The sequence below is a fragment of the Bombyx mori genome, chromosome 14, assembly GCF_030269925.1.
Source record: "Bombyx mori chromosome 14, ASM3026992v2".
Taxonomy (NCBI): Eukaryota; Metazoa; Arthropoda; class Insecta; order Lepidoptera; family Bombycidae; genus Bombyx; species Bombyx mori.
The window spans coordinates 833,495-856,790 of NC_085120.1; the positions used below are offsets into that span (position 1 = coordinate 833,495).

Genomic DNA, 23,296 nt, shown 5'->3' on the forward strand with positions numbered 1-23,296 from the left:
GTAGTATTACCTTTATTGCCGGGGACGTCATTCTTCCATACGGGGTGGGGGCATGGGACGGGCCTTGGGGTGAATCCTTCTATCCAGCCATGGTCTCCATGCCACACAGGACATAATTATTTTAAAAAAAAATCAGAAATATACCAGCTCTGGTGTCTTGGCTTCAGTAACGACTTTTCACATAGACATAACTCACTGAGTTTCTCGCCGGATCTTCACAATGCGTTTCGATTCTGATTCTAGTAGATTCAGCGAAGCACTACTCTTGATAGGCCTAGTGTTAGCAGCGTCAGGTCTGAGCCCCGTGAGCTCACCTGCTCGTCCGAGCGTAGCTAGAATAACCCTTAGGCCCACAGCGATTAAGTTGGAAAACATACGTCACAATAGGCGGGTCATAAGATTCTTTCCCTTTTTCCTCCTAAAAAATAAGAGATATAATATGCATATTATACTATACTCATAAATAGAACTAAATTAATATTGTTATCCCAATAATATTTGAAACTCCATTAATTGTTTCAGATTCGAATGCAGTGGCAACTGTGATTAGCTGTTGAATTAATATTTCGGTAAGTGAAGTTGTAATATCTGCAATTGTAGAATCAAAATTAATTTTACAGATCAATCTCGTTTATTATTGCTGACGCTTCGAATACTTTAGTTTTCGTGGTCACGGAAGACTTATTACCACATAACTGGATTAATTAAACCGTAAAAATAGTTTAATTCTACGACTCGCGACTACTGACATTTTTTACATTATTTTTTTTTTTTTATTGCTGAGAAGGGTGGACGAGCTCACAGCCCAACTGTGGTTACTGGAGCTCATAGATATTTACAGCGTAAATGCGCCACCCACCTTGAGATATAAGTTCTAAGGCCTCAGTATAGTTGCAACGGCTGCCCCACCCTTCAAACCGAAACGCATTACTGCTTCACGGCAGAAATAGGCAGGGAGGTGGTACCTACCCGTGCGGACTCACAAGAGGTCCTACCACCAGTAAACTATGTAGATAAATACTTGCAAATGATTTGTATATTTGTTTTATTGCTAAGATGGGTGGACGAGCTCACGGCTTACTTGGTGTTACGCGGTCACCGGAGCCCATAAATATGCATCAGCGTCGTCGCCACCCTCTTGAGAGATGAGTTCTAAGTCTCCGTTTTTACAGTACAACGGCTGGCCCGACCATCAATTAGAAACATCTCCACGGATCTTTCATTGAAATTTGTTATTTAGTATTTTTTTTTTTAATTAGGCCTTCACAGGCGTCAATAGAACTAGCTAAGAAGAATTGGCAAGAAACATTTCATAGAGCCGTCGTTGTAAATCTAAAATTAGTTCTCGCCATGCCCCAGGGACAATGCTCGGGACTTGTCTTCTAGTTACTACCTGGGAAATTCAGGAATAGCATCGTGTAATAAAAATCAAACCCGCAAAATTATAATTTTCGTAATTACTGGTGGTAGGACCTCTTGTGAGTACGCGCGGGTGGGTACCACCACCCCGCCTATTTCTGGCGTGGAGCAGTAATGCGTTTCGGTTTGAAGGGTGGGGCAGCCGTTGTAGCTATACTGAGACCTTAGAACTTAAATCTCAAGGTGGTTGGCGCATTTACGGTTTTAGATGTCTATGGGCTCTAGTGACCACTTAACAACAGGTGGGCTGTGAGCTCGTCCACCCATCTAAGCAAAAAAAAAACATTTATAATACCCCTCAAATGATTTTTAATAAGTAACATTCGGTTGGAGAAAAATAATGAACTAACAACATTTATAGACAACATCTTACGTATGATTAAGTAGATTTAAATATATTTTTTATTCGAATACGTTATATTTATATTCATAATATGGATGCAAAATCTGAAGTAAATAAAAATAAATACAAAATATGTAACCTCTATACGATTTATCTTAAAAGAAGTTAATATTTTATAAAGATGACGGCCGTCTGGTGTAGTTGTAAGTGACATGGTCACTACACAAGGGAGTCGCGGATTCGAATCCCGCCGAGGGAAGATATTTGTATGAAAAATATACAATGTCTTTTCCAGGGTTATGGATGTATATTAAATATATTATGTATATGTATAATAAAAATCTTATATTTATTTCCGTTATCTGGTACCTGTAACTCAAGTTCTTTACGAACTTACCACGGGACCAGTTAACGTGGCGTAATTGTTAGTAAATATTTAATATTTATATTTATTTAATATTTAATATGTGACATAAATAGAATTTTGATATTGAAAGATCAGACGAAGGAACATTAGAAATATGAAAGCAATTTAGGATTTTGAAATATAAAAAACATACAAAAGTGATGAAGCAATAGCTTTAAATGTTGTTTCTCTTTATAAGAGCAACTCAAATGCTATAGTTTTACAAAGCTAAACTGTATTTTGATGTAAATAAAATAATACATTATATATATAAATAAATAAGAACGACATAGCCGTAGCTATCTGCGTATTAGTATCGACACCTTATCCTTCGCAAACGCTCTTTGAATAATACCAAGACAAGAAGAGTCCTCGTACCCTCTTACAGGGACACGGAATGGTCCTCGAGGCGAATACCACTGTCGGGCATGGGCTCCCTGCTCTTAAAGCAAGCGTGATATTAATACCTGGCTTAGGCAATTTTGTTTTTTTTTAATTTTTTTATTTCATTCACTTCAGATTTTGCATCCATTAACATTTCATATAGTATACCAGAATTAAATAAAAATAATAACTACAATCTTGGAATAAAACAAAAGCCATGATAAAAAACAAAAAATCAAAATTAAATAATAACAATAATAAAACAAAAACTCTAAATTAACATCAAAACTACCTTAACCTAAAGGCTGGTTTGGTTCAATGAAAGTAGGGCGTATTTTGAACCCCAAATAGTTTGTGTCACAGTTCGGCTAGTGTCTGATGTGGTCTAATCACTGTCAACAGCGTCAACTTCGGTTTCAAGGGTAGAATAGTAATGCGATTGGACCTTGTATCCACAGCGAGTGGGGGTGTTTAAACCGCACCAGAATAGCAAGCCTAGCCCAAAATTTCGTTGTTTTCACCTGTAGACCCTGGTCAAGATATTAGTTTGTGCCACAGTTCTGCTAGTTTCTGATATAGTCTAATCACTGTCAACTTCGATTTCAAAGGTAGAATAGTAATGCAATTGGACCTTATATCCATAGCGTGTGGGGATGCTTAAACCACACCAGAATAGCAAGCCTAGCCCAAAATTTTGTTGTTTTCACCTCTGTGACCCTGGTCAAGATATTAGTTTGTGCCACAGTTCTGCTAGTTTCTGATGTGGTTTAATCACTGTCAACTTCGATTTCAAGGGTAGAATAGTAATGCAATTGGACCTTGTATCCATAGCGTGTGGGGATGCTTAAACCGCACCAGAATAGCAAGCCTAGCCCAAAATTACGTTGTTTTCACCTCTGTGACCCTCGTCAAGATATTAGACGAATATAATAAAATTTGTAGTGATATCTGTGACTGCGCCATTCACGCGTCTCTCAATTTTCAAGACAATCAACCGTCTTTGAGTCTGGAGATTTTCGTTACATTGATTGAGACATCAAGAAAATGAAAAGTGGAAATATAAAACCAAAACCTTTCAAAATAATGTAGTTTCAGCATGAAAACGTCTAGCGTGTCTAGTATTTTAAAGAATGCCCAATAAAACTCCCTGCCGTACGTAGAATACAAATTTTCTGAATATCATTGACAACACTTGGCGTTCCCACATAAAGTGTTAACGTCACTACCCTGCCGCATGATCATTTAGCTGTACTAGAGGACCCGCAGTAGTCGAAATTCGACTATAATTAATTGGAATTGTAGGTTTGTACACTATTATGATTGTATTTTATACTTCTATAATCACAAATTTCGCCAAGACTACACTATAAAAAATATTAACAAAGGCAAACAATATTATTCTATTCTCAATTTGACAACAGACGCCAAGAACAAAAGTTTGACAATAAATAGTATGCATGCGAGTGTGCGTCAAATACATGGTATGTAGTGTGTGTAATGTTTTCTTTATTGATTTAATGTATCTTTTATGCATTATTTTAAAAAAAATATTAGCATTGTCCACTTCTTCTCTATATTCTCTATAAGTGTGGAAAATTTCATACATACTCCTCCGTCTGCGCAATTTTCGTAAAAAGGGATACAAAGTTTTTGCTTCACGTATTAATATATTTAGCTGTATATTAAATCCAAAATCTAAACCACAAGCTGTCATCGAATTAAACAAAAACAAAAATATGTTTGTTTGGTCATTACGGGTCACAATATTATCGTGACAAAAACACATTTAGCTATCACCGTGACGGCGGAGGCTCCAAGGTATTTATCACGAGGAAATTCCGTTTAAAGGCCTCGTAATTTGCTTTGTGCTTGCCTCTTTGTGTGGAACGTGACGGGGACGGAAGATTGTTTTTAAATAAAAATATACGAGGTGAATTAGAGACCCCCTTCGCGAAAACATCTGCTGTTATTAGTGGTGGCCCAGCTAACATCCCCCTGTGGCATTCCGATGTGCTTCAGCACTATATGAGCTCGGAGGAGTTTTGAGTTATTTGAACACATTGCCAGAAAGAGAGGTGACAATTTAGAGAAGCTGCTGGTAACAGGCAAGATATGCGGAAGAAGGCCCAACGGCAGAAGTCCAATCTCGTAAGTACTACGAGATTCTGAGGTTTGAAAGGGGCTTCTACCTCAGCGATTTGGTTAGGCCACCTTCCTGATACTACCAGTGTCCTACTACAATATTTTTGATTTATAGGATTCGGGGAACGGAGGGGTTCGTCATAAAACAGTAAACGAGTATCAAGGGCCGATGTAAATTGAAATGCTAATGTGTAAAACCACTTTTATAATATAAACTTACATCTTTTCTGTAGGAACTTTATTCTTGTAACGATACGAAATTGTTCTATGCTTATCAGCTAAATAGTACAGTTACAACATCAAACCAGCACTAATCTTGAAACACGACGTAAGACTTTTTATTATTGTCATCTAAGTCCATGTCTCTAACTGACTGAACTACAGATATATATCACAAGTAGACAGTTCAGCCTGGACAGTTCTGGCGACTTCACTTCATTCTCGTACCAATTGTCGCGCTGTTGGAGTTTTCATTAAACTGTATTTAGTTATTTTAAATGACGCCTATAGACCAAAACTCGATAAATAGTATAGACGAACACAAAAATGCTTATTTCGATTCAAATCTTCAATCGACTTTTCTTCTATTACAATTAAAAATAATAATCGTTGCGGTGCCAGATTTTCAAGTGGAATTAGCACGAAAAATAGCTACACTAATGAGAAACGACGGAGTTAAAGTTCATCACACACGGTCCGTCCCCGACGGTGCTGAAATGAGTAATTTCATTTGAAATTAGAGTATACGGACCGCTGAAAATTTAATCTGTTAAGAGCCAGGAATTCAAAGGGTAGATTTAGACGTGGGCCGGGTTTAAATGTGCAGTGGCAAATATTCACGTTTGTGTCTGTTGTAATTAGTGTTTTAATAAAACTATTTCTGGCTACTCCAGAACTGAAATAGCAGAACTCCGAGACTTTTTGGCGGGAACGCGAGGAGTGCAGCTGTGGGATCTGTTTTATTTTGTCTATTTAGTGTTTCTTCAGGTTTAAATGCCTAATAACGGTGGTTTATTAACTGTTTAGTACCTGTGAAAGTGCCCAAATGTGGGAAAATGACGTAGCTTCTCGGGATCCCCCAAAAAGTCCACTGAAGAAGTCTCAGTAAATAACCACCATTTTACTGAGATTATATTTCATCCCATTTAACATCTCATCTCATTTCGTTTCATGCCATGTTTCATACTAATCAGCTTCATTTCATTTCATAATATCATTTTTCATATAAAAAAGTTTTCATTAAAGTTAAAGTAAGACTTGACCTAAAGGTCTTACTTACCAGATCAAAAAATCCCTTTAAAAAAAAGCGGAACTCCAGAACTAAAATGTCTTAAGTGTTATCGGGATTTAGAGGACCTACCTATTTATGTTTGTGAAGCATCTTTGCTAGAACTTAACTCCAAAACAATCTTTATACTAGTAGCTGTCATATTTACTGTGCAATCTTCTTTCATGTTTCAATATTTTGCTACTTTTTTAATACTCATTATTTTATCTATATTGATTAGCACTAGGAGTGATATATTTATATCATATAGTATACTAGCTTTCCGAACGCAGCTTCCTCGCGTGAGCTCAACAATAAAATGGAAGGTAGCCTGTATTCTATCTGAGGGTTCAAGTTACTTCCACACCGGATTTCGTTATAATCTGTTGAGTGATTTAGACATGAAAACGAAACAGACATTCACTTCGTAATAAGAATGTCAATAAGTATATTTTTCGACTCTCACGAAATAAAGATATGTCCAATATTAAAAATCATTTTACGATCTGATCTTAAGCTTTACAGTTTTAGAGACATAATAATAATAATAATTTTGATATCAACCGATTAAAGATAGAAACTATTTTATTAAATCAAATTTATGGTTTAGTATTAATAATATGACATAATGACACAGAAGCTAAAACATCAGCTTAAACATCAGCATAAAGCTTAAAAGTCTATGTTGTACAAAATCAGTTTCGCATTTTTTAAAGCCGTATCTATTAGATTCTATGTAGGTTATGTTTTTACCCGTTTCTCACAATGCCCTGCAGGGTTAATCGATTGACCTTATTAACCCGTGTCAACAACAACGTGTACATACTTATCGTTACAAAGTTGGTAAACCGCGATTATTATGATTAGTTGTTAATCAGTCTCAGTTAAAGCGGCCATTTTACGACCGTTAGGGTTGTTAGGTTAAAGCTATTATGTCGTGGTTTTTCAATATTATAAAGTTTTAGTATTTTTGTGCCTTTAATGGGCAGAATAGCTTACGGCCCGTCTCGTGTTAAGCGGCTATCGGAGGCTATGTGGAGCAAAAGATAATGTACCCATCTACAATGAGACATGAGCTCTAATGCCGAATCGTATTGTAAAACGACCGTCCCTCCATTTAATCCGAACCTTTGACTGCTTTGCACTAGAAATAAAACGCCTCACAAAACTTTAACAGTCCGTAATCTAAGCGAGATATAGATGACCACCGCATATTGTCTACAGTCTTCTTCTTCTTTTTTTCCTATTACCCTTTGCTGGGGTGTAGAGCTCGAATCAAATCCTTCCATATACGTCGGTCTTGGGCAGTCTGTTCTAGATCCTCCCACGTCATGCCCAAGACGCCCAGCTCTTGCTCCATCGAACGACGCCAAGTTGTTCTGGGACGGCCTCTCTTCCATTTTCCAGACACTTTCCAGGTCAGTGCTCTTGGATAGGTGGGTATGGGGCTTTCCCAATATGTGGCCAATCCAATGCTTCATCTCCATCGGTATCTGCTTGGTGATCCTCAACAGTTCTTTGTTAGTGATCGTCTCAGGCCAAAAGGTTTTCAAAATCTACAGTATCGTCTACAGTAGCAACAGCTTTTATTTTTGTCGGGGCGAGACATCGAATTTCGGTCGTAACACTTAAGCACGGGTTAGAAAGATGGTAGATATATTTGTCTGCTTTTAACATCCCGACCGCAGTCTTTAGACTATCCGTGTTCATAGCGCTTAGAAATTCGAAAGCCTTTAAAATGTAAATCGTTGCAACCAGTTAAATAATAATGTTTATTATAAGCTGTAATTCGCGAAGCAACAAAGCAACAATGCTAATAAATATTTAACGGTCGTATAATTTCCTCGTTGCTAACTTTTTGATGTAGTCATTAATTTGATCTGTAGTAGCATGCTGAACGACAATGCTGACATAACGATAATAAATCTTTTAGGGATGCCCTACATCAATAACTGAAAATGCAATTATGCGATTTTTTTTATTGCCCTTGTAGGCAGACGAGCATACGGCCCACCTGATGGTGAGTGGTTACCGTCGCCCATGGACTTCAGCAATGCCAGGGGCAGAGTCAAGCCGCTGCCTACCGCTTAATACTCTCCACAGGCCTCGTTTGAAGAAGGACATGTCATAGCGCTCGGGAAACACCGTGGAGGGGAGCTCATTCCATAGCCGGATGGTACGTGGCAAAAAAGATCTCTGGAAACGCACTGTGTTGATATAAAGTGACTTTAATTATTCGTTAATTGCATTAGATGCCATACATGCTTTGTACATAATAATATAATGCTAACAGAAATTCGGTTCTCTTTATCACCCCACTCCATTTAAATATGTCATACAAAAGTTCTTAACAAATATTGGCGTGAAACAATATAGTAAATTATCCTCATTTTAAAATTAAAATGATAGGTTCTGTTTTTTATTTTTTTTATTGCTGCACTTGATGTTAAGTGGCTACAACGTAAATGCCGCCGCCTCAAGACATGAGTTGTAAGGTCTCACTTTTAGCAGTACAACGGCTGCCCTACCCTTCAGACCCAAACGCGTTACTGGTTCACGGCAGAAATACGCAGGGTAGTAGTACCTATCCCATGCGGACTCACAAGACGTTCTACCATCAGTAAAAAACGGAAACTTAATATTATTTTTTAAATCAGCAGTACAGGACAGATATATTTACAAATCTCATTTATTTCATATTACTTGTCCTCCTCACAACATCACTGTTTTGTTTTTGATTCATCGCTACATAAAAGTATTCCTTTCATTCGAAGTTCATGCGAAAGTTTTTCAATAAGGGTTGTTTATGAGAAGATTTTAGCCTAAGGTCGCCTGTGTGTCATTTTTATGTAGACAGTACCTCACTGTCATATGCAATACGAATATAATAAATGCTTTTTGTTGTTCTTGTATGCCGTGAACCATTAGGAGCGTGAGATCGAAGACTCAGTGGTATTGTAAATCTTCTTCAAAGCCGGTCTCTTCATTGCTGAAGGTCGTGTCTAGTTTGAAATGTTGACCACTCGATGTACTATGCTTCTCCACCTCTTCCTGTCCTCGGTGGTTTTTATAGCCTCTATTATTGGCAGGCCGGTGAGCGTCTTTACCAGATCAGACCAGCGGGTTGTTCAGCGTCCGCGTGACCTTCTCCCGTCATCCTGACCAGTATCTATATATTAATACGTGAAGCAAAAACTTTGTACCCCTTTTTACGCAAATTGCGCGGACGGAGGAGTATGAAATTTCCCACACTTATAGAAAATATAGAGAAGGAGTGCAGAATGCTAATATTATTTAAAAAATATGCATTTATAATACATTAATTCAAATAAAAAAAAACATTACACACACTACCACGTATTTGACACACACGCATATATAAATACCCAGTAAAAAAACTTTTGTCATTGCATTCAAGTCTGTGGTCAAAATGAGAATAGATTAATATTGTTTATCTTTATTATTAATGCAACTCGAATATCGAGATCTTACAGAGATTCCAGAACATTGCTCTTAGAACTATCTCAAACGCGCATTGGTTTGTAAGAAATAGTGAGATTCACGAATACTTAGAAATGTCGACTGTTCGAGAGGAAGTCAACAAGAACAGCAAGAGATATAAGGAAAGACTAGTTCAGCACTCAAATGAATTGGCAAGGTGCCTGCTAGACACAACTGGAGATGCGAAACGTTTAAAAATATGGCAAATTTTAGACTTAGACCAAAGATACTAAATCTACTGCTGTAATTGATGACATTTAATGTAATGTCATCCACAACTCGAACTTCTTGGAACACATCTGATTATGGCTATAGAGCCGATTGCAGATAAATATAGAGAAAAAAATAATCTTTATTAATATTTGTCTATAGTGTAGTTTCGGTGAAATCTGTGATTATAGAAGTATAATAGTCTTTGACAATAGAATAGAAGTCGAATTTCGACTACAGAGGGACCACTAGTTGTATATAATACTACATAAAACGTGACCCACATCTACCGCATACTACGGAAGTTACTTTAGGTTATGTGATACGGAATGCCTCATAGCATATTCTGACATTGCTCTTCCTTCTCCCGGTGATAAAATGAAGCGTCTGCAAAGGATTATCTCCCCTACTGTGAACTCGCACTGGTAGGCTCCTCTACCCTTTGAATGACTCGGTGGTGCAGTGGTTAGGGGCGCTGACTGTCGCGCAGAGGGACGTGGGTTCGGTTCCCACATCGGGAAAACATTGTGTTATAAATAAATATGTTTGCTCTTTGTCTGGGCGTTTATTATCTACATATGTACATATATATTAAAATATATTATATAAGTATTATTATCAGTGTCTAGTACCCATAACACACGGAATCCTAAAGTGGGGCCGAATAACCATGCGTGATTTGTTTCCAGTTACTTATTTATTTATTTATTTACCTTGCCTATTCCTATTAGACTTAGCTTTGTTTTCTATGTAATCGAGCAACAATAAAACTCATTTAGCGTCGCAATCTACAGTGGGTTAAAATAAAATATTTGCTAATATAAACTTTACTGAAGTTTTTCAAGATTGATTTTATTAACGTCTTTTTCACAGCTCTTGTGATATATTGCTATTTCTGGAGAGAAAAAAAAACGATAAAACAAGTAAAACAGTGCTATATTTCATTAGAAATCGCAATGCGTATGAAACAAGACATTATTGTTCTCACAGGGGACTCCCTGAGCTCGCAGAGGGCCCATAATGGCTGAATAGGGTGACCAGAATATAAAAATATTTGATTTATGATTTTGGAAAAAAGAAGAAATTTTTTTTACATGTTTCTCGAACGTATTCTGACTATTGGCATAGTCTGCCGCGTCAGGCTCTATCTATCGTTAGAGCAGTGTGCCCTCCAAGAGGGTAACTGCGCCATCCTTAGGCAAACCTGCCGATTGTCGAGGCGATTCATCTTTTTTTTTATCGCCTATATGTGTGGATGAGCTTACAGCCCACCTGTTAAGTGGTTACTAGAGCCCATAGACATCTACAACGTAAATGCCCCACCCACCTTGAGATATCAGTTCTAAGTATATTTACAACTACAACTGCCCCACCCTTCAAACTGAAACACATTACTGCATCACGGCAGAAATAGGCAGAGTGGTGGTACCTAACCGTGCGGACTCATAGGAGGTCCTACCTCCAGTATAATCTGGTCCCCGGGGACTGGTTAGACTATCTAGTGAAGCCACAATCATTGAGGTACGGTAACGCATCTGTATGACCGAAATAGAGCTAGGACTGTAGTCGCGCTGAAACAAGTGTGGTCACACAAAATTATGTCGTACTATAAAGTCCACATGAGATACGGCCACGACGTCGCAAACGCGTGTCCTTTATCAAAACCGGCCGCCTGATTTGTCATTCCGGCGACGGTCGAGGGAAAACGCGAGAAACGACGATTCATTTCCCATCCGGAAGTAAATAGGATAGGAATCTCATCGATTTGTTGCGAAACCTTTCAGTCGAGTGTAAAATCGGTTTTTATTTCGGGTAGTTGATTTTTACCGGTTATTGTTTTGATATTTATTTGATTTCAGTCAAGCTAAAGCAACGATGGCCTAAAGGATAAGACGCCCGGTATACACTCGGTATATTCAGGGATGCAACAATGTTAGTGTTCAAAGACCGAAAGCATGTTTCTAAATTTTCTACTGGTGGTAGGACCTCTTGTGAGTCCGCGCGTACCACCCGCCTATTTCGGCCGTGAAGCAGTAATGCGTTTCGGTTTGAAGGGTGGGGCAGCCGTTGTAACTATATTGAGATCTTAGAACTTATAGGTCAAGGTGGGTGGCGCATTTACGTCGTATTTGTCTATAGGCTCCAGTAACCATTTAACACCAGGCGGGCCGTGAGCTCGTCCAACAATTTAAGCAGTAAAAAAAATATCATATTAATACGGAATATATTAGAATAGATTAGAACACTTACACATTTAGACCTCATGCGAGGTGACATAATAAAAAGACGTTCAAATTAAAAAAGTTTTTTTTTAAATAAAAAAACTAAACTTTCAAACTTCGCTTTAAATTAATGAAATCGAATAAGCTAATGTAGGAGTGGTCCTTTGAAGGGACACCATCAGTGAGCTCAAAAAGTACAAATTTGTACCCGAAGCAATTTAACTTGTTCAAAGCACCACAGCCTAAAGTGATAACTTGGTTAGCGTCTTGTTCCCTTGTACTTTACACTTGGGCCTAGATTCAGTAAAGATCTTGTAGTTTATCGCATTAATCATTTTCCTTTGAAGTCAAAGCAATTTGTGCCTTGCAATTTGTACTATTGGCAAAATCCGTGAATACTATCTGAATGCCGGAATTAAGACGTAGCATTTCGAAATTTCTGTTGCATTAGAATACGAACTACTATATTAATAATATTTAACAAACGCCTAATCTAATGGAATAGTCACAAAAAGGCTCTTAAAATCGAAAAAGTAATAAGTTTAATGTTCTCTCTTCTGTTTCAGATCTTCTGCTCCATGAGTGAGGAGATTTGGCAGTTATGCAACGGCACGCGGCGATGACTAACATCATAGCAAAATGGCTAATAAACATTGGGAGGCATGGTTGAAAATCATTTTCATACCCCTCTTTATTATTACGACCACTGCTGATTTCACCACGGAATGCCAGAGGCCATGCGACTGCAGGTGGCAGTCCGGAAACAAAGCAGCCATTTGCTCAAATTCAAGCCTTAAAGTCGTGCCTACGAATCTCAGCAACGACATACAAATACTAGAACTTTCTAACAACAACATACAACAATTACATTCGGAAGCTTTCAAGAAAGCTGGTCTCAACAACTTGAAAAAACTATTCCTGCGGGAGTGTAACTTGGAGATTGTCCACAAAACCACGTTCGTCACCCTGGCAATCATGATAGAGTTGGATCTGTCGAAGAATAAAATTCGATACCTCCATCCGGACACTTTCAAAGGCACCGAGAAACTGAGATTGATAAACTTAAGCAACAACTTTATCGATAAGTTGGAAGACGGTCTGTTTCGCAACATGAAGTTCCTGCAGAAAGTCGAAGCCAGCAATAACAGGATAGTTCGAATCGGCACAAAGGCATTCGTCAACTTACCTCAATTAAAGATTCTGAGGTTCGACGGCAACAATCTAAGCCACATGAAGCTCGAAACTTTAATAGCACTGAAGAATCTATCTGGCTTAGACTTGCATAACAATCCGTGGCGATGCGATTGCAATCTCCAGACTTTTAGGGACTGGGTGATCAGTCACAATTTGTACACGGCGCCTACATCCTGCGCGGAGCCGGTCTCCGTCCAAGGCAAACTTTGGAATGAATTAGATTCGTCGAATTTCGCGTGCCGCCCGACTATTCTCGAACCGTTACCAGACTCGACGGTCAAAAGTTACGATGAAAACGTGACTTTGACTTGTAAAGTTGTCGGTAATCCACCACCTGATGTCTCGTGGAGGTTTAATGGACGAGTTATTGAAATGAAAACGTTCGGCGAATTGAGATATGCGGTTAACGAAAACATTATGGATTTGATCAAATGGGTTAATTTGACAATTATTAACGCGCGATACAGCGACCGAGGGAATTATAGTTGCGTTGCCGAAAATCCAGGGGGACGTGACGAAAAGACATTAGGATTAGTTTTAACGAAATACGGAGGGTCTGGCTTAATAGCTGGCCTGGACACGGATTCATTTGCAATTATAATTGGCTGTTTGACGGCCATAGTAATAATATTTGGAGTGACGCTTGTAGTGTGCTACTTCACGACGCAGAATAATGAAATCAAAAGACTGATAAAGAACGACCCAAGATCGTCCAATGGGGAAGTTTTAATTGAAGGGTCGGTGAATTCGGATAACGAGAAGGGGATAAAAATGGATGTAAACCCCGTGACAAAACCGCCTAGAAAATACGATGTAACACCCTCGTTGACAAACGAAGCCACAGAGATGTCCGAATTGAATAAAACATTACTGGATAATGAAACAGCTTTGGGTGAGTTTCAGATAATATCAATTAATTATACTTTTTGTTCGTTTGTTTACGTAAGGACCTTTAAATACTTTTAATTAATTCTTATCACATACTCTTAATGTTTATATTATTTTCATATAAACAGGTTAAAGGTCGAGGTAAATCAGGATACAAAAATACTGGTGGAGTTATCAAATTTGCTTTTAGGAGAAATGTTTGTTTGATATAGATAAGAACTGTTGGAATACTAAAGTGGCATCTTGCTTGTTCTCACAATGGGAGGCAGCAAAATTAAGTACAAACATAATTTTAGTATTAAATGCTATTTTGATTAGTAGATGAAGAATTACTGTGCCGCCGCCGTTCACAAAAACTTGTTAACTTCTTCATGAGAGAAGACGAACTATTGCTGCTAGAACAGCCTTTCGACTAGTATTGTATTTGAGATAGTATTTTAGAAACGTGTGTGAAAATTTATGTGAAAGATTATTTGTTTATAAGCAGCAAAGCAAAACATTAATTTAAATATATAAAAGTATGATTATCAGTGTCTAGTAGGTACCCATAACACACGGAATTCTAAAGTCGGGCCGAATAACCATGCGTGATTGATTCCCAGTTACTTATTTATTTATTTACCTTGCCTATTCCTATTAGACTTTACTCTGTTTTCTATGTAGTCGAGCAACAATAAAACTAATTTAGCATCGCAATCTACAGTGAGTTAAAAAATATATTTGCTAATATAAACTTTAGTGAAGTTATTCAAGATTGATTTTATTAACGTATTTTTCATAGCTCTTGTGATATATTGCAAACAAAAAATTGTGTGAAAGATTATTTGTTTATAAGCAGCAAAGAAAAACATTAGTATTTTAATGTTAACCAGTATTCATGGCTAATAATAGGTATATCTTAGCAAGAATGTGTGATAAAGAACAGATAAACTTAAATACAAATTAACGTTAAAACATCATCAAAGCTCAAATCACTCAATGCGCTCTATAGAGACAAAAAAAAACGACAGTAAAAGAATGTAAGCATTTATATGTCAGTACAGCTTGACGCGTAGTATCGTCTGAATTACTACATAATGTCAGTCCACCATCTCTAAAATTTTTGCCCTCTGAAAGCATGCTATAAAGTCAAGCATTTTCAAATTAATCTACCTTTTAAACCTTCTTTGGACTTCCGCAAATAATTCAAGACCAAAATTAGCCAAATCGGTCCAGCCGTTTTCGAGTTTTAGCGAGACTAACAAATAGCAATTCATTTTTATATAGGTATACTAGTGGTCCCGCTGTAGTCGAAATTCGACTATAATTAATTGGAATTGTAAGTTTGTACACTATTATTATTGTATTTTATACTTCTATTATGACAAATTACACCAAGACTACACTATAAAAAATATTAACAAACAATATTTAATCTATTCTCAATTTGACAACAGACCCCAAGAACAAAAGTTGACAATAAATAATATGGATGCGTGTGTGCGTCAAATACATGGTATGTAGTGTTGTAATGTTTTCTTTATTGATTTAATGTATCTTTTATGCATTATTTAAAAAAAATATTAGCATTGTGCACTTCTTCTCTATATTCTCTATAAGTGTGGAAAATTTCATACTCTTCCGTCCGCGCAATTTTCGTAAAAAGGGATACAAAGTTTTTGCTTCACGTATTAATATATAGATAGATATAGATTAATGTCGCGTTTTGTTTAAATATTTGTGTTGCATTATTGCAAAGACCACAACTATCTCTTTTGTTTGTTTGTTTGTTTGTCTTTTATTCGCGTCGAAATTAACCAACGCATTGTCATTTTTTTCTAAAGTGACAGTTTTAAATCAGGAGAGTGACACATACTACTTTTTATTACGAAAACTTCTAAGTCCCACGGGAAACGGTATTAATAATTAATAATTAATATTACCTAAATGCTTAGAAAAATTACGTCACATTTAAGAAAATATAATTGTCCCATTTCCTAGACCGGGCGGGTGTAGGCGCGTGTTTCCACTACTAACATATAATCAAAACTAATGTTAACAATCACCGATCAGTCAAATCAAGACGAGAATACAATAGTTTTATCACTTTATGTTTTTTATTAATTGATCAAGACGACTAGAATTAAGAAATGAACATTTGAATGTTTTCTTATTTTTTTATTTTATTATTTTTTTTTATTATATTTACTTACTAGCGACCCGCCCTCGCTTCGCTTCGGAAACTGTAATTTATTATTGATTTCTCCACTATTTAATGGATGTTATTATACATATAAATCTTTCTCTTTAATTACTCTATCTATTAAATAAAACCGCGTCAAAATTCATTGCGTAGTTTTAAAGATTTAGGCATACATAGGGATATAGGGACAGAGAAAGCGACTTTGTTTTATACTATGTAGTGATTGTAAGCGAGTAAAATACGAAATTGATTTAGTATAACATGTTTTTTTTTATTGCTTAGATGGGTGGACGAGCTCATAGTCCATCAGGTGTTAAGTGTTTGCCCATAGACATGATTTTAATATTTACCCTATAATCATGTTAAGAAAATTTTCCTTGTATATAATTTGATTTGCAATCAAGAACGGCAAGTAAATTCAAACAAATTCCTTTATTTTCTTGTCTTCCTTTGATCTCGGATTTCGCGAACAAAACTTTAACGTTTCCCATCAGAATTTATTTAGGGACGTTGCAAGCTGGCGATTAAAATTTATTCCGTTTTATTTAGATGAAAATGTACTCTGCTACTTACATATTAAAGACGTACGCGAATCAATCTGCTAAGCTAGTGGGTGGTACTTAACGGTAGGCAGCGGCTTGGTTCTGCCTCTTGCATTGTTGACCTCCATGAGCGACGGTAACTACTCACCATCAGGTGGGCCGTATGCTCGTCTGCCTACAAGGGCAATATAAAAAAAATACTCAACACAATTTTTTTTTTGCTTAAATTGGTGGGCGATCTCACAGCCCATCTGGTGTTAAGTGATTACTGGAGCCCATAGACATCTACAACGTAACTGCCGCCACCCACTTCGAGACATGAGTTCTAAAGTCTCAGTTGTTAGAGTCCAACGGCTTCTTCTTTCACAGCGAAACGCATTACTTATTCACGGCAGAAATAGGCAGGGTGGTGGTACCTACCCGTGCGGACTCACAAGAGGTCCTACCACCAGTAATTAAGAGTGAAAGGCTCCTTCTTTCGTTTTCAGTAAACATCATAATTGTGAACAAGATATATCTCTTATTTAATTCTAATTATTAATTTGAAAAAAAAAAAAAAAAAAACTAAAGGGATCCGAAAGGGTAAAAAAAAAACATGCCCGTTGAATTTTTGTTTTTCTCGGTATTGCGATCGTATTTGAAACCGGTCGTGGAATTTATGATGGCTTCCAGTGAGAATGTTAAATGACAAACAAATTGTAATTAATTATTTCGTAGGAACAGAAATGGTTAAATACATTTAGGTTGGGTAATGTGAGGGGCACTAAAATAATTAGATGGATTGTGTGAAAGAGGACATGCGGTGTGAGTGCAAAGATGTGGTGTGATAGGCCTGAATGGAAATGAGGATATGCTGTACCGACCCCACATACTGGGGCAAGAAGAAGACGAATTGTTTTAAGCAATGTTATTCTTGTGTGAAATGAATAAACTTGCTTAGTAACATGGTTGGCATGATCTAATTAAATGTCCAGCATAAGTTATATGCCGTGCATCCACCAATAAAATCACGACCCCCTATCACTTTCCATTATCTTTTTTTTACTGTCCTTGTATGCAGACGAGCATACGGCCCACCTATCGGTGAATGGTTACTGTCGCCCATTAAGTACTGCCTACCATTAAGTACTCTCCACAAGCCTCGTTTGAAGAAGGGCATGTCATAGCGCTCGCTAAACACCTTGAAGGGGAACTTATTCCAAAGTCGGATGAAATGTGGCAAAAAAGATCTCTGGAAACGCACTGTGGATGAGCGCCGTGGCTCCAGGTAGTATGGATGAACTCTACTCTGGTGGCGGGCGGTGCGATGGTAAAAGAAGAATTATTATCAGATAAAAGTAGCCACTATTTTTATAACTGTAGTTTTGGAAACACAATTTTCACTTAAGCGAAGGAAAAGGCCAAAACAAAATCAGATGTAGCCCTATAGAGTACCTTTATCAAATTGTTTGATGTTGTGAGAATACCCTTAACAAAAAAGTGTACAAAAACACGGTTTTATTACGGTTATAACAAAGTTAGGTACGGGCGCTTTAAGAGTTGCCAATGTGAAAAGTCTTATGACTGGAGAGAACTATTTTCAATAAGCACTTGCGGAAGCTTTAAGGTTCTTGTCTTTTAGTATTATGTATTACTAATTGGTGATCGAGAAACTTATTGTTTTTATAATTATATAATATATCTGACTAATATATCTGACCTTACAAAGAAACTAATGACTTTTTCTACAAAATCTGTAGCTCTTTTCATTTTTTGGGTTCTGGGAATGTACTCTTATAAGAGAGCAAAACCGAGAATTTTTTATAGATGGGCTTTTTTAAGTTTGTTTACAAGTATTGTTTAATTTTAAAATTTGATCACACATTTTCACAATATAAATTCTCCTCGTAGATATTTTTTTAACAAAATTAATAATAGATTTTCGTAGTACGTAAACAATGAGTAAGCTTTTATGATATGAACATAATTTTTCCGACTAAATTGAACATCTCAGGGCTCCAACGGGAATAGAGATTTTCTTTTGTGTGTTTTCTCTGCAAATATGTAGCGCTCGAGAAAAATATATTGAGCGGGGGTAATTCAAAAATTTTCCACGCAAAATTTTCTCCCACTCCAAGAATTGACTAGGCAGAAAATGTACATTGTTATAAGTTTTCACACAGCCTCGCTTGTATTTCACAAGATAATAAACTTTAAACAACTTTCAGTGAAAGCTGTGCTGAAGCTCTCATCGAGATTTACATTTATTAATTAGAATAATTGAATTTCATAGTATTTCGAAACAAAATTTAATAAAGATCAAAATTTGCTTGAAATAATAATGAAACAGAAGATCGGTGCATCTGTGTCATCATTGTCATCATCATCATCATCAGCCCGCAGTCGTCCACTGCTGGACATAGGCTTCTCCCAATTCCCACCCCTGAGCCCGGTTTTAGGATCTCCTTATCCAGCCCATCCACCAGTAAACATAAAGCATAAACTAAAGAGTAATAGAACTAGAAAGAAGCGATTATTCTATTTTATGTTATTTTTTTGGTTTTAGTGTGAATTTTCTGTTTGTCTGTTCGTTTATTCTCGCATAACTTAGGAACTGCTGAACAAATTTGCATGAAGTTTTTAGGTAGACCGAGATTAATTTAGAACATAATATAAACCCCGTTTTACTCAAGTTATAATAAAATATCTTCTACTTCTTTGTCTCCACCTTATCCCACTAGGTGGGGTCGGCACAACGAATTTTTCTATTCCGTTCTCCTCTATCAGCCGCTATCTCAACACTCACTCCTCTTTCTCTCATGTCATCATTCAAACACTCCACCCATGTCTTCTTCGGTTGACCTCTTCCCTCTCTACCTTGCACTACCATTTCCACACATCTCCCATACATGCATCTCCTCTCTACGCATCACACGTCCATACCACGCTAAAAATATGATGAAATTATATTATTAATTCTAAAATAGCTAGACACAAAGCTTGTGACGTTTTCACCCTTAGAGCGCGGAGTTTATTTTGACCAAAATTTACAATGGCAATATATTGATCTCTGGCAAAGAAAACATTGCAAAATTGCCTACTACAACACAATAAATACTTCACACGCAATACAATTGACACCACTGAGATTAAGATGATCGAATGTACATCAATTAAAACCAGCTGAAGCGTAAGCTCCACGCTAGTATTGCTATATGAGGGTGAATAGATGCGGTCATTGACCACGAGAGTACCAAGTATCGGTTTTGCGATATACGATAGGCGCTAACTTATGCTTATCATAGCAAACGAACATTCACGTAGTCCTGTTTAGCTGTTTCAGGAATATTCTAGCTTCGTCACGATTCAACTCCGTATTCTACTCTATATAGTTCCTTCAATAGGTATCGCTGTTCTCAGATTCTACCCTTCAAATTGGAATACATAACCACGCTTGAAAGGCAAACGTGATTAAGCGACAATGCGTGAACTTTACGGTAGCCTTTTTTTTTTTGCCTAGATGTGTGGACGAGCTCACAGCCCACCTGGTGTTAAGTGGTTACTGGAACCCATAGACATCTACAACGTAAATGCGCCACACACCTTGAGATATAAGTTCTAAGGTCCCAGTATAGTTACAACGGCTGCCCCACCTTTTAAACCGAAACGCATTACTGCTTCACGGCAGACATAGGCGTAACGGTGGTACCTACCCGTGCGGACTCACAGTAAAAACTTATTTCAAGTTGAAATACCTGAAAAAAAAATATTTTAATGAATTTAGCTGTAGGACAGCGGAATTATCTGAGTATAATGCCAGTGTATTTCAATCTCCGTCTCGTATTTGTGGGAGGGCGCAATGTATCGCATCTTGCCTATTTCTGGTGCAAAGTGGTATGACCTTTCAAGAATTGGACAACCGTTACACAATTCAGTTGCGACTGTGGCTTTACGTCTGAAAGTGGGTAAACACTGAATACCAAGGGGGGCATAGGCTTGTTCACTAAATAAATAAATCGAAATTGTTTTTATTGAATTTCTAAAACAAAAATATTGAAGTTTTCAGTTGAAAATGATTTTTGACCGTGAATAACAATGTCTTTTTCTTCTCAGCTACCTCCGAAGACAGCAGACGACATCAAGAGGCAGAGTTACCGAAGATTTCCCAAGAAACCTTAGTCGCAGACCGGTATTCACAAGACCAAACATATCCTCCTGATCTGCTTTCGTTTCCACTCAGAGCCCAACTCTCGTCAGCTGGAACGACAAAGCAAACTATTTGCAGTCCAATCAAATCTCCAGCTTACGCAGACTCAAGTGATTTGTACAGCAGATTTCAGTCACCAAATGTTCAGGGCTCGTTCAACCCAAAAGGCTACGTGACGTTACCAAGAAGGCCAAGGTTTCCTGAAGGTAACCCAAGACCCCAAGTCTTTTCAACTTTGAATGGAGTCATTCCTTATTACGACACTTTCAACATGAAACTCTTCCACGGTGGAAATTACTACAGCTTGAACAAGAGCGAAATGGACTTAGGGCCAATGACAAAAGTCCACTATAATGAAGAAGAAATCGAGCCTGCACCGTCTCCAGCGCCGGGAACTCCTCACGCAACAATCCCAAGAAGCAGCATCAGCTCTCCGAACATCCACAACCAGCTTCTGAATCTACAAGCCATGGCGAATTCAGATAACCGGCCTTTGAAGATGACTTTGGTGGAGAGCGAGAGTCTTCTGAAGAGTCCAAGGGATTTGAGGATAGCGTACAGTGGGAATGTAGTCAGCGGCACTCTGGGCAGAAGGACTGCTCCAAAACCACCCCCTAAACCGAGGAAAAAGAATTCATGTGAGGTCAAAGACCCTTTCTTAATGAACAACGATATAGCTACACAAGTGTAAATTTGAATATTAAATAATGTACGCAATGTTATATGAATTGCATCTTTAGGTACTAATTATGTTTAATTGAAAATATCTTAGGTAAAATATATATATTAGTTATATTTGATGATTGCATTATATAATATGTTTCTAAACTAATCATATAACATCTGTTAGTTTTTTATTATATTTGTTTCAGTGTTATTTCGTAGATATTTTGATGAACTATCTTGAAATGAAAATCCATAGACATTAATGACATGAATTTTGGCAACAGGATGTTGTTTTGGAGTAATGGCTATTCTAGTTTGAAAGGTTCTCAAAGCGTCAAGAAGTTTGGAGGATCATTAAGCATATAACGCAAAATATCACCAGGGTAGAACTGTTAAGATCGCATTATGAATATAGCTGCAGGTCTGGGTCATCGCAGTCGCTGAGAGATAGTAAAACAATCTACTCTTATGTATAATAACATCACAGCTTGCTATATTCATTGCCACAAGACGAGCTAAGGGTTTACCAGTTATCGTTAATGGATCGAGCAAGCCACTCCTGCCAAGGACTCCTTCCGAATCTAGTTTGAGGAAGTACATGTTTTGGTGCAAGGGCAACACCGTGCTGCGGAGTGTATTCCAAAGCAGATTTTTAATGTTTTTTATTTATTTATTTTTTATTGCATTAGTGTGTGGGCGAGCTCACAGCCCACCTGGTGTTAAGTGGTTACTGGAGCCCATAGACATCTACAACGTAAATGCGCCACCCACCTTGAGATATAAGTTCTAAGGTCTCAGTATAGTTACAACGACCACCCCATCCTTCAAACCGAAACGCATTACTGCTTCACGGAAGAAATAGGCGTGGTGGTGGTACCTACCCGTGCGGACTCACAAGCTTATCTTGAAAATGCCACAAGCGAAATTCAGGCATCTGTCAAATATCTTGCGTTTTATGATGGCTGCCGCTACAGAATCGTATTTCATGATAATAGTGGGTCTTGTTATTAATCAAGAGATCAAAAATTGTGTTTATGGTTTAACGCCATATAGACTGTGAGAGATGCCTTTCTGTGCCAATTTAAACGTGTACTGGCTCATCATTTGACTGGAAATAAAGAGTTTATTTGCAGGAGGAATGAATACCGTATTAGAGTGTTTAATTACAAATTCAGTCTAAAGATATCATTCAGCCTCCATACTAAATTGCCCGTTATTGGCTCGGTTCCAAATAGGACTGTTTTCGGCTTAGAGCGTATCGAAACTGCTGAAGAGACAATTAAATTGTTGGCAATTTTCGTGGCTCGTTATTTCAATTCAATGGACCTAAATAAGCATGCTTAAATTTTACTATACGAGCACTGAGTTTAGCGAAGGCAAATACATATGTGTAATTAATATAATATCGAGGTGTGAAAGGCTATGGGTTCAAGCGACATTTTTGCAACTTTACAAGCTATTTAAAGTAAAAAATTTGGAAAACATATCATAACAAAAAAGTTATTCAGCTTTTTTTTTATTGCTTAGATGGGTTGACTCATAGCTCACCTGGTGTTAAGTGGTTACTGAACCCCATAGACATCTAAAACGTAAACGCGCCACCCATCTTAAGATTTATAAGGTCTAAGGTCTCAGTATAGTTACAACGGCCACCCCACCCTTCAAACCGAAACGCATTACTGCTTCACGGCAGAAATAGGCGGGGTGGTGGTACCTACCCGTGTGGACCCACAAGAGGTCCTAC

The 23,296-nt window shown here is 37.5% G+C and overlaps 1 protein-coding gene across 1 annotated transcript in view; it reads left to right on the forward strand.

Annotated features, from left to right (window-relative positions):
- The window catches only part of LOC101739211 (amphoterin-induced protein 1), a 262,567-nt gene extending 240,826 nt beyond the window's left edge, over positions 1 to 21,741 (forward strand). The window contains exons 4-6 of the mRNA XM_021353076.3: positions 523 to 569; positions 12,461 to 13,980; positions 20,793 to 21,741. Coding sequence (XP_021208751.2) covers positions 12,534 to 13,980; positions 20,793 to 21,577 — 2,232 coding nt within the window. The 5' untranslated portion in view covers positions 523 to 569; positions 12,461 to 12,533 and the 3' untranslated portion in view covers positions 21,578 to 21,741. The remainder of the gene's footprint in view (positions 1 to 522; positions 570 to 12,460; positions 13,981 to 20,792) is intronic.
- Positions 21,742 to 23,296: the final 1,555 nt, after the last annotated feature.